This window comes from Peromyscus californicus, unplaced genomic scaffold (genome assembly GCF_007827085.1).
Source record: "Peromyscus californicus insignis strain IS unplaced genomic scaffold, ASM782708v3 Scaffold_4__1_contigs__length_199733344, whole genome shotgun sequence".
NCBI lineage: Eukaryota > Metazoa > Chordata > Mammalia > Rodentia > Cricetidae > Peromyscus > Peromyscus californicus.
Window position 1 is genome coordinate 192,600,989 of NW_026294562.1, and position 12,514 is coordinate 192,613,502.

At 38.9% G+C, this 12,514-nt stretch overlaps 1 protein-coding gene across 2 annotated transcripts; it reads right to left on the reverse strand.

The window, feature by feature from the left end:
- Positions 1-1,260: 1,260 nt before the first annotated feature.
- Positions 1,261-12,464, reverse strand: LOC128095686 (zinc finger protein 54-like). Of its 2 annotated transcripts, none has more exons than XM_052714885.1 (5): positions 12,351-12,464; positions 10,457-10,542; positions 6,687-6,773; positions 5,291-5,417; positions 1,261-3,427 (listed from the first exon to the last, which is right to left on the reverse strand). In XM_052714885.1, exons 3-5 carry the CDS (start codon positions 6,714-6,716, stop codon positions 1,413-1,415), a joined length of 2,172 nt encoding a protein of 723 aa, XP_052570845.1. In that variant the 5' UTR covers positions 6,717-6,773; positions 10,457-10,542; positions 12,351-12,464; the 3' UTR covers positions 1,261-1,412. The 2 variants fall into 2 exon arrangements, with proteins under 2 accessions (XP_052570845.1, XP_052570844.1); XM_052714884.1 differs by having other exon boundaries at positions 6,687-6,778.
- Positions 12,465-12,514: the final 50 nt, after the last annotated feature.

Consider the following 12,514-nt stretch of genomic DNA (forward strand, 5'->3'; position numbering starts at 1 on the left):
CTTCTTGATATTTTAAGGTTTGACTCTAGATTTTCAAAGAAAACAAAAGATGAGACTCTATTAGAGCATTTTCTTGTGTTTTGTTTCATATTGAATTTGCCTTTATATTGGTAATTTCAGCATTAGGTCAAGGATTCGTCAATTTCAATGCATTTGGTTCATGTGATTTCCAACGAACAGCAAGACATGGAGATTATATATGGTATACCTTTCTATGCTTTCTCTGAAGCACACATTTTGTGATGAACAGTACAATCAGAGGTCTTTGTCACATTGTTTTATGTTACTACATTTTGTCCTTATTTATTTGTTTTATTTATTTATTTGTTTATTTATTTAAAGACGTGGTCTATGCACTCCTGGCAGTCCTGGAACTCACTATGTGGCCCAGGATGACCCCAGACTAACTAAGTGCTAGGATTAAAGGCATGCACTACCTAGCCTGGCATTATTATGAATTCTTGAATGCTGAACAAGATAAACTGTTTTTTTTTTTTAAAGATTTATTTATTTATTATGTACAGTGTTCTGTCTGCATGTATGCCTGCAGGCCAGAAGAGGGTGCCATATCTCATTACAGATGGTTGTAAGCCACCATGTGGTTGCTGGGAATTGAACTCAGGACCTCTGGAAGAGCAGCCAATGCTCTTAACCACTGAGCCATCTCTCCAGTCCCTTGGTCAGCATTTTTTTTTTAAGATTTATTTATTTATTATGTATACAATATTCTGCCTGCATGTGTCCCTGCAGGTCAGAAGAGAGCACCAGATCTCATTATAGATGGTTGTAAGCCACCATGTGGTTGCTGGAATTGAACTCAGGACCTCTGGGAGAGCAGTCAGTGCTCTTAACTGCTGAACCATCTCTCCAGCCCTGATAAACTGTTTTCAGGTTGTTTGTTTTTGAGGATGGGATTTCATTATGTAGTAGCCTTGGCTGTCCTGTAACTAGCTATGTAGACTAGGATGGCCTCAAACTCACATGTATCCACCTGCCTCTGCCTCCCCAATGCTGGGATTAAAGCCACCACCTGGCTAAGAGAAATGATTTTATTACACCTTTCCCAGTGGCTGGATAAATGGGACTGCTCTTCCAGAGGACTGGAGCTCAATTCACAACACACACATAGGCGCTTACAGCTGTCTGGAATTCCAGCTTCAGAGACTCTTATGCCCTCTTGTGGCCCCCACACGGAACAGGCATACATTTAGTACACAGAAACACCTGCAAACAAAGCACCCATACACATTTACCAAAAAATTCACATAGCTACTATTGCAGATTTTTATTTAATATAAATTCTGTGATATTTTCTGAGATTTAAAACTTCATTAAGGGCTTTCACAAGTTTCTTTATGCTTCCATTATGTATACTGTTGGGATTTATAAGCAGAGAATACCAAAAAAAAATGCTATGTCATATTATTTACAATGTTATTTTTCTCTCCAGTGTGAACTCTCTGATGTCTTCTAAGATTTGAAAGGTGGATATAGGACATGTCACAGTCTTTGCATTTGTGAAGTTTCTCTCCAGTATGAATTTTCTGATGTGCTCTGAGATAGGAGCACCTTGTAAAAGATTTGTCACATTCCTTACAACTGTAAGGTCTCTCTCCAGTGTGAACCCTCTGATGTGTTCTAAGATTTGACTTGTGGGTAAAGGATTTGTCACACTGCAGACATTTGTAAGGTCTCTCTCCAGTATGAAGTTTCTGATGTCTTCTAAGATTTGAAACCTGATTAAAGGATTTGTCACAATCTTTGCATTTGTAAGGTTTCTCTCCAGTATGAATTTTCTGATGTATTTTAAGACTAGAAATCCGGAGAAAGGACATATCACAGTCTTTGCATTTGTAGAGTTTTTCTCCAGTATGAATTTTCTGATGTGCTCTAAGATATGTGCATGTAGTAAAAGATTTGTCACATTCCTTACAACTGTAAGGTCTCTCTCCAGTATGAATTCTCTGATGTCTTCTCAGATGTGAGTTATGGGTAAAGGATTTGTCACATTCCCTACATTTGTAAAGTTTCTCTCCAGTATGAATTTTCTGATGTGCTCTAAGTGTTGAGCTCGTAGTTAAAGATTTGCCACATTCCTTACATATGTAAGGTCTCTCTCCAGTATGAACTCTATGATGTGTTCTAAGATTTGATTGCTGGATGAAGGATTTGTCACATACTCCACATTTATAAGGTTTCTCTCCAGTATGAATTTTCTGATGTTCTCTAAGAGTTGAGCACTCAGGAAAAGACTTATCACATTCCTTACATTTGTAAGGTCTCTCTCCAGTATGAACACTCTGATGTCTTCTAAGATGTGAGCACTTGGTAAAAGATTTGTCACATTTCACACATTTGTAAGGTTTCTCCCCAGTATGAATTTTTTGATGTGTTTTAAGAGTTGAGTTCACAGTAAAGGATTTGTCACAGACCTCACATTTGTAAGGTTTCTCACCAGTGTGGATCCTGTAATGCCTTTTAAGATGTGATAATTCAAGGAAGGACTTACCACATTCTTTGCATTTGTAAAAAATTTCTAGAGAATGAGTTTTCTGATGCCATCTAAGTGATGAGTAGTGCGTAAAGGATCTGTCACACTCATTGCATTTGTAAGGTTTCTCTCCACTATGGAGTCTATAATGTCTTCTAAAGTGTGAAAGCTGATGAAAGACCTTGCCACATTCTTGGCAACTACAATGTTCCTCAGCAGTATGGATTTTCTGATGTGTCCTGAAACTGGAATGGTGGGCAAAGGATTTGTTACATTCTTTACATTTGTAAGGCTTCTCTCCAGTATGGATTTTCTGATGGCTTTTAAGAGCTGAGGACTGTCGAAATGACTTTCCACAATCTTTGCATTTGTAAGGTTTCTCCCCAGTATGAAGTCTTTGATGTATTCTAAGATTTGCACACTGGTTATAGGATTTGCCACAGAGGCTGCACTTGTAGGGTTTCTTTCCAGTATGAATTCTCTGATGTACAATTAGGCGTGAGGTGGTACTGAAACATTTCCTGCATTTACCACACTGGTATGGTTTCTCTCCAATGTAAATTGGTTGTTGCAAAAGACTATATGCAGAGGCAAAATAGTCATCATATTCTCCCTGCCTGTGCTCTTTCTTTGCAGTGTAGAGTCTCTGATCTTGAGTAATGTTGGAACAGAAATATAAGGATTTCTCCCAGTCTTTAGATTTGCAAGGTTCTTCTCCAGTGTGCATGCTTTCATATCTGTCTGGGTTTGATGAGTCAAAACAGGCATCCCTGTGATTACTGCATGTGTAGTTATTAGAGTTTTCTGTAGTTTCACTTGTTCTATAAAGTGCACATTTGGAGGACTGATGAACCATTTTGCCAAGTTCATTACACTGACAAGACTCCTTTTCAGTCTTCACATGTTGATGGACAGGATCACATTTGCAATAGTTCTCTGAAAATGGGTACAGTTCAGATTAATAGGACTTGTTGCAATAAAAACTTAGGATAAATGAATGTCTCTCTAAGTTCTCTCTTAAGTCAACCAGCAACTACCTAGATATTTTTCTTTCACTGTATTTCAATATATTCTCACAAAAACAGCCTGACAGCCTTCAAGGGTCTGTGATATGACAGATATCTCATCCTTATTGAAAATGTCTAATGGCACAAGATGGGTCAGGAAATTGAAGAATTAGCAATTAGCTTTGGGATGGAGCTCACTGACTGATTATATTGAGAATACATGTCTCTATGTTTAAATATTTCTTCTCAGAAATTGATGAAGAGGAGTTTAATCCAATCCCAGGTTCACAATATTTGTACATGCTAAGTGATAGGCAATGAGGAGTACTATACAGAAGACCTAATTCCTTTAAAGATTAAAGTCTTACTTAAAAACACATCACGGTTTATTTTTCTCCAGAAAAACCCATTAGATCTTTGAAAGTAATGGATGCAAACCAAGTATTCTGCCAGACACCAGAGGCTCTAGATTGTTTGAGGCAGGGCTGTCATGGGCAGCTATTGCTTATTTCTATCCTCCACTGTCTGAGATCCACACACTGCTGTGTTTCTTAACTTTCCTCATAGGGTTATTCTCAAGTCCACTCTGTACCTGGACTCCTGAGATTATTTCCCAGAAGGGTGTCTGTGTGTTTTCCACTGGGAAAAAATTAAGGATGTAATATGAAGATACATATACAAGGAAGGCATGGGTGAGAAATCATGAGTTTTGCAGCTAAATGGATGGACCTAGAAATGATCATATGAGTGAGGTAACCCAGACACAGAAAGACAGACAATGCATTCATTATCTCTCTCATAGGAAGTTCCTATCTCCAAATGTTCAGATGTGAGTCCACAACCTGGAGTAACTGCAGTAACCAGAAAAGTAAAAAGAAAGTATTGTGTTATGTGGGTGAGTCAGTTTATAAAATAATCATACTTCATGGACTCATGTTGGACTTAACATTTGTAAAATTATTCCAATCTGATGTCAGCATAGTCAAATAAATTTGCATTTTGTACTAGTATTGTCATCATAATTCAGGTGCATAAGACACAACGTGTTCTAACAGTTACAACAGACAGGATGCTTCCTGGGGCCAGGACACTACCCTAAGTTAAATGATCAAGAATCCTTTCAAGTGGAACCGAATATCACAAGAACATTCTCAGCTCTTGCTTTCTCTTTCACTTGAAGCTGTCACTGTTGTCCTGCTTATTCACGAGCCCACCTTGGCTGTGGCTACTCTCTCCTCTCCACATTCCAGGGCAATCTCATTTGCTCTGGACAGATGACCAGGCAAACCTTGCACACAATAATCCATGTGTTCTCTGAGGTAGCCCATGACACAAGCTAGAATTTTTAGAAAGAAGATCTGTCTTCTTTCTAACACAGTACTGGGCTCAGTACATGAAGAGAACCCAAAGTAGAGGAATGATTTCCCAACTGCTATTTCCTGTCGAATCTTCAGCATATATAGGAAGAATTTTCATTTTGCACATTTTGAGTATTTTTCACAATTAAAACCATGTCAAGTACAGCTGTGGACATGGAGCTCTAATATATGGGTGTAAACATTATAGGATACTAAGTTTATGAGTGCATTGTGGAACCAAAATGAGGGGTGCATGATACCTCTGACATAGAAAGTGTTAATAAAAAATTAAATTCCATGAAAAAGTTCTTTTCTACTAACAAACTTTCCGGAGTCTCCTGCTGTTTCTAAGACAGCTTAACAGAGAGTTTACAATCTTAATGCCAGTACATACAAAGGATTAGTTAGGAATTCTACAAGCAAAATGTTCTTACCCACAGAGACCAGGTTGCTGTAATTCTCCAACATCACGTCAATGTACAAAGCCCTCTGAGCAGAGTCCAGGCATTCCCACTCCTCCTGGGGGAAGTCCACAGTCACATCCCTGAATGTCAACAGACCCTAAAACAAAAAAGTACAGTTTGATTATGTGGTACAGGACAGAGTGCTTTCCCGGAGAGATGTAGATGAGTGAAGATAATTACTAAAAAAAAAAAAAAAAGATTTCTAATATAGTCATATTGTATAATGGATTTTTCAACTCTGTGAAAACAGACTGACACAATAGTCTTACAAGCATATACACAAAACAACAGACATTTACGGTCTGGACACAGTTATCTATCTGTTATGGATGCAATGTTTATGTTACAGAGGATCACAGCAGACATGTCTCAGAAGGAAAATTCATGATGACGAAATGTGCTTTAAATGCTGTACCTGTAGATCATGCTAAAACACTGACACAAATCAATCCTGTGTGTACTTGGGCCTTACATGACTATTCTAACAGGCTCAGTTGGCATGTTTAAACTCTAGGTACAGTGCCATTCCATAAAGAGAAAGGAGTAGATATGGAAGGTAGAAATCATGACTGGCTTTATAGGCAAAGAATTTTGGCTATAACAATAACAATGAGTATAAGAGCATTTCATACTGTCAGGTAATGGACACCAGTTATAAAAAAGGATATAAAGCTAAGTGCTGCCGGGCGGTGGTGGCGCACGCCTTTAATCCCAGCACTTGGGAGGCAGAGGCAGGCGGATCTCTGTGAGTTCGAGGCCAGTCTGGTCTCCAAAGTGAGTTCCAGGAAAGGCGCAAAGCTACACTGAGAAACCCTGTCTCGAAAAAACAAAAAACAAAAAACCAAAAACCAAACAAACAAACAAAAAAAAGCTAAGTGCTTTTCTAGTTCTAATTCTGTCAAAGGTTTTTTTCTTTTTTGTGGCAGATAAGTTCATAAAAATATATTTAATAGCAAAAATATAAATATAAAATCCCATGTGAGGCTCCAGAGCTTCTGTTCCCAATGACTACTCTTACTGTTGAGAGGGCTGGAGAGATGGCTCAGAGGTTAGGAGCACTGGCTGCTCATCCAGAGGACCCAGGTTCAATTTCTAGCACCCACATGGCAACTCACAACTGTAACTCCTGTTTCAAGAGATATAACACCTTCACACCAATGCACATAAAGTTAAATTAATTATTTTTAAAAAAGTACCTTGAGTTGTATAGTCTTTAGGTCTGGTTAATTTCAGTGTGTGATTTTGTTTTTGTTGTTTAAACACTTTTCATAATAACATTAAAAAAATTATGAGAAGCAGAAAATTAAAGGCTATAAATGTCTGAATATATAACATTTCTACAAAAAGAGTGGACATGACCACTGACCTGGGACATGCTTACTGGAGAATCAGCCATTTCTTTCTGTTTCTCTTCTTTGAGTTTTTCTTTCAGGAACAATGAATAGATGGCTTGCTGCTCTTTCATATAAAGGGTCAAAAAGAAAAAGCAAAAGTTAATACTGAAAGCTTACAGAATGATGTCAAACCATATGAAAAGACCCAAGCAATAGAATACACCAGGTGTCTGGTCAATGATCCCAAAGCCAGAAGAGTATGGAACAACATTTGAAGCTTGGAGAAAAAAAAATCACTATCAACCATATTGTTACATCTATATTAGAACTGATGAAGACGTAAGTGTAGTTCAAGATATTTATGGAGCAAGACAATTCATTTCAACAAAGCAGGACAGCAGACAATATATCAAAGGCAAATACAGGAAAATCAGAGGAATTATCCATGAGAACATGGGAAATAATAAATTTCATGTAAGGAATAGATAAATATAGGAAAACTGGGAAGTAATCATCCATAGGCAAGACAGCAAAGCAATAATTCTCACAGAGAAGGAAGAGGAATATTCCCAATAATCCAACTAGCAGTAACATCAAAAGCAAAAACACAGGGAGTAAGAACTCCATCAGAAAATATCTAACCACTCTCAAAATCAATATAGAAAATCCTCAACTAAATAAATAAATCCTCAAGTTAATATAGCACATGACCCACTGCTCCACTCCTTGGCACATGCTGAATGAATTCAACATCCCGCTTCACAGATACTTGCTCAGCCATGTTCACTGCTGCTCTACTCACAATAGCTACAAAAGGGAAACGACCTATATGTCCCTAACTGACAGATGGATAATGAAAAAGGGGTTCATATACACTATGCAATATTATTCACCTGCAAAGAACATTGAAATCACGAGTTTTGCAGCTAAATGGATGGACCTCGAAAAGATCATATGAGTGAGGTAACCCAGACCCAGAAAGACAGACAATGCATTCATGATCTCTCTCATAGGAAGTTCCTATCTCCAAATGTTCAGATGTGAGTCCACAACCTGGAGTAACTGCAGTAACCAGAAAAGCAAGAAGAGAGTATTGTGGAGTGTGGGTGAGTAATAGAGACAGGAGTAATACAGAACAAGAGATCTGAAGGGAGAAATGGAAATACAGGGAGGGATTTAATTATGGAGAAGGGACAGATATAAACACAGAAGAAGGAGGGTAAGGATTTCTAAGCAGTCATCAGGAATCCAACTATTCCTTAAATATTATCCATCTAGGAAAAATGCCTACAATACATATAAGTCTGACTATGCATATATATTTAGAGTATAATTGAAAATTTCCCATCTGGCCTGATAATGCTCCCCACAAGAGCCACGGATTTTCTAACAAAATGACCAACACCAGTGTAAGAAGCCTGTTTTGAAGTTGTTGGTCACAGCTGTCCAAGAGACTCTCAAAGCATTTTAGGCTATTGCTGTTATCCATGGTTGCCTCCTAGAGGTAGATGGTGTATATCATCAGTTCAAACCTCATGACATTTAAACATCCCACAATAACCTTCACAGAAATAGTACAGAGAAACCTAGAATTTATAGTGACATAAATTCCCTGGGTACAGAGCAGCCCCAGGAAAATGTTACAATGCTCAAGCTATCCCAGTATGATTCCAGATCAGAGCAACGAAATACAGCAACAGATCCAGAACATGCCCAATAGCAATATCCAGGTGAACGTCACCAAAATACCACAAACATGTGTTGCAGACTAGATACCCTCTTCAAATGGTGGCACTGGGAAAAGTATACCAATATAAAAACATGAACCTGGGTTCAAATCTCTCCTACCATATAATGAATCATCAACCTTCATATATGATCTGAAATAGTGAATCCTGCAGAGTAATATAAAGGGAAACACTTGAAACAAGAGCAGAACCAGGCAAATAGTACTGGGTAAAATAAGAAACATCCAGGTAAATGGTAATAATTAAAAGTATGAAGAGACAGTCTATATAGCTATCTATTTATACTACAATGGATAATACAGAACCTATCAAAAATACAAAGGAAGCAAATGATAATATAATCGATAAATAAGCAAATGGATCGAACAGACTGTGTGCAACAGCAGTTTTAAGGGCCAATATGTACATATTTAAAAGCTCTACTGTGGTGATATTTTATTTGTGATCTAACAAATAAAGCTTGCCTGAAGATCAGAGTGCAGAGTTAAGCCACTAGTTAGCCATAGAGGCCAGGCAGTGGTGGCACACACCTTTAATCCCAGCACTTGGGATCTCATGCCTTTGCTCCCAGTACTTGGGAGGCACACAAGCCTTTAATCCCAGCACTAGCGAGGTTGAGACAGGAAGCTGTATGGCTGGGCAGAGAAAAGGAATATAAGGCGGGAGGAGAAAGAAGCTCCTACTCCCTTTCAGGCTCAGGATTGAGCAGAGGGAAGAAGTCTTTCTAGTGGCTGGCTGTTCTGCTTCTCTGATCTTTCAGCTTTCACCCTGATATCTGACTCTGTTTTTATTAGGACCAATTAGGATTCTTGCTATTCTCTACAGTGTAGATCATAAGATAATATCAATTTAATATACAGAGATTCTAACTCTGCCTAGTCAGTGTTCACACTCAAGTCCCTAAACAATAACTAATGCATTTTTTCCAGTAATTTCTTGAAATGTAAATAGACAGTATTACACAAGTAAAAGATATAAACAAACCATAGAATTCAAGAAAACTGACAGCTGATATTAAAATATGTTTCTATGAAAAAAATTACTGCACATCTAAAAATACAAAATACTGAGAAAGAAGGAATTTTTTTAAATGCTGTGACTATGGAGTGCAGTAAAGAGATTGATGATCATAATTAGAATAGTGACAGAAAAATCAAAACAAAAATATCAAAGTACAAAATAAAGAGTAATAACAAAGGATAAAATGGTCTATTAAGAAAACTCCTTGATCAACATGGGTGCATGTCACAAAACTCAGAACACAGACATCCATAGTGGACAGAAAACAGAAGAATATACAAAACAGGTGAAAAGTGGCACATTGCTTCATGTTCTTATCAAACACAAGAAGACAACCTCGAAGGAAGATGGTCTTCTCTAAGACTCCAAGCAATTCTTACCACAATCCTATTTGCATGTTTTACAGAAAGTAATCCTGAAAGTACCAAGGAACAGCAAAGAGATGGAAAATACGAAGAGGATCAAACCTAGAGGTGATCTCACAGTGTGTTACAATTACAGCAGTGGAAACCGCTTGGAATTGTCATGACCATAGACAACAGGAGATATCCATGGGAAGACATCAAGGAAGGAGTTTAACAGTCTGTAAATATAGTTCCTGACTTTTTATAAAACTATATTGGCATTATTTTCAGAAATGGAGACATTAACAGTAAAAGGTACAGAATGTGCTAGAATTTCAAAAGCTACAAGATTATGAAAACAATAAATAAACCTAAAGATATTAATTTTGATTATTTTATAATACACTAAAATCATAAAAATTAAAATCAATGAATATTGTTATGAAGACGTGGTCAGTGATGTGAATAAGGACAGCATCACTCACAAACATACTCAAATACAATTTTACTTGCCCTCTAGTATCAATGCTTCTGTAGAACCTGTTTTCATACCTACAGCAAGATATCTTTCTCAGTGGAAGTCTCCAGAATTATTTTTAGTGAAACAGAATGTGGCAAAACTGATTTCATGTCCCACTTCCACATTCACTTGATCCCCTTTCCACGCCTTCACCAATGTCTCCACCATACCTGGACCCTTAGCTACTGTCTCCTCTCTCCTTCCAGGCCACTTTGTTCTGTTCCACAGGTGAGCAAGTCTGGGTGATCAATGAGCCCTGCACATGGGAAAGAGATTGTTCAGGAAGCACCTGGATTTCTTACACAGTATTGTGCTCAGTAAAGAGAAGAAAAAAAATACAGGATTATGCAAGTAATTCCTCAATTGTCATGCAGGGTCAGAATACTGAAAATATTTAGAAAGCATTTTCAGTTAGTAGTGTAACTTGAATGCCACTTCCAATCACAGCTCAGTCAAATCTCAGGGACAGAAATGGAACTGAATGATTGGGATGAGAATATCATACACTACTGACACTCTGAATTTATAACAGACCCAATATGATAGAAGCCTTACACCTCTCAAACGGACAGACACTTGCAGAGTAATCTGCCAAGAAACCCTGAAGAGGAGCAAGGGAGAGTGCAGGCAAACTGTTCTCACCCACAGAAACCAGACTGCTGCAATTCTGCAACATCCAGTCTCTGTACAAAGCCCTCTGAGCAGGGTCCGGGCATTGCCCCTCCTCCTGGAAGAAGTCCACAGTCACACCACTGGCTGTCCACAGACCACAAAATGAAACATGGCAGTTTGAACACTGGGGAGACAGATGTGGGTGGAACCGGGTAAGTTCGAGTCCAGCCTGGACTACAAAGTGAGTTTTGATCCAGAGAGAGCAACACAATGAATTCAGGACTCAAACATAGCAAACACAAGAACCAAAAAATAACAGTTTGGTCATGTGTCCATGGACAGAGTGCTTTTCTTTAACCAAGAAGAGAAAAGATTCCTCTAGACATTTTTTCTGATGTAGATAAGTTATTGTAATTATTCAAAAGTTGCTTTCTAACATTATCCTATACTATAATACCTTTCCATTTCTTTTTACTTTTTTTTCTTCCTGAGACAGAGTTTCACTGCGTAGATCCAGCTCTCCTTAAACTCGCTCTGTAGGCCAGGCTGCCAAGGAACTCCCAGATCCACCTGCCTCTGCCTCCCAAATGCTGGGATTAAAGGAGTGTGCCACCACCACCATGTGGCTTATAACGACTTTTCTAACTGTGAAAATACTGTGACCTAATACGGCAAGAAAGTATACTGTGCTTTTCCAGGCTCTAAGTTGCACATTAACAACTCAGCACAAAAATACATACACATTGCTGTTTCCTTTTCTTTCTTTTTTTGAGACAGGGTCTCACCATGAAGCTCTGGCTCTCCTGGAACTTGTTAGGTAGACCAGGCTGGCCTCTAACACACTGAGGTCCACCTGCCTCTGCCTCCCCAGTGGTGGGATTAAAGGTGTGCGCCACCAAGCCTGTCAAAGACACTTTTCAAAATGCTCTGTTGACATCACAAAGTGTATACGTGTCAGATGAAAATTTCATGGCAGACAAAAAGTTTACTTTTAAATGTTAATGTTTACAACCATATCTATGGAACTCGCAAAAATATAATTTTGAATGCAATTTAATTTGCAGGCGTTCATTTCATGACAAATATCTAAAAGCTCTCTGAGAGTGCCAAGTCCCTAGTTCTGTGTGCCATTCTCCTGAACAGCGAAGTGGTTTAACACGATAGCTGGCGTGGATGAACGCAAAATTGTCTTTTCCACCATGCAAAAAGAGAACCGTGTTTACAAATATCAACACATAAATTCAGATATTCTAGTGGGTTGTTTTTCTTAGAATATTTTGGCAATCAGAAGATCAATGAAAAAACCATCAGGATTGTTCCAGTTAACATTATCTGAAATTTATCGCCAAGGGAAACACCCACAGCAGAATTTCGGAGCCTTATGAACAGCAGAGAAACTGCTCGCACCCCGGTCCCTCCCCTCCCGTGTCCCAGCCCCGCAGCTCCTCTGACCTGGGAGGTTCCAGGGCCGCCGGGCTGCGGTTCCCGCCACTGCGCTGCTGACTGGTGACTTTCCCAGGCCGCCCCGCGCGGCGACTGCGGCTCCGGGGAGTTTTAGGTCCCCGCGACACCCCGCCGGGTCCTCCGCACCCAGGTCTGCACCACGCGGTTCCCCA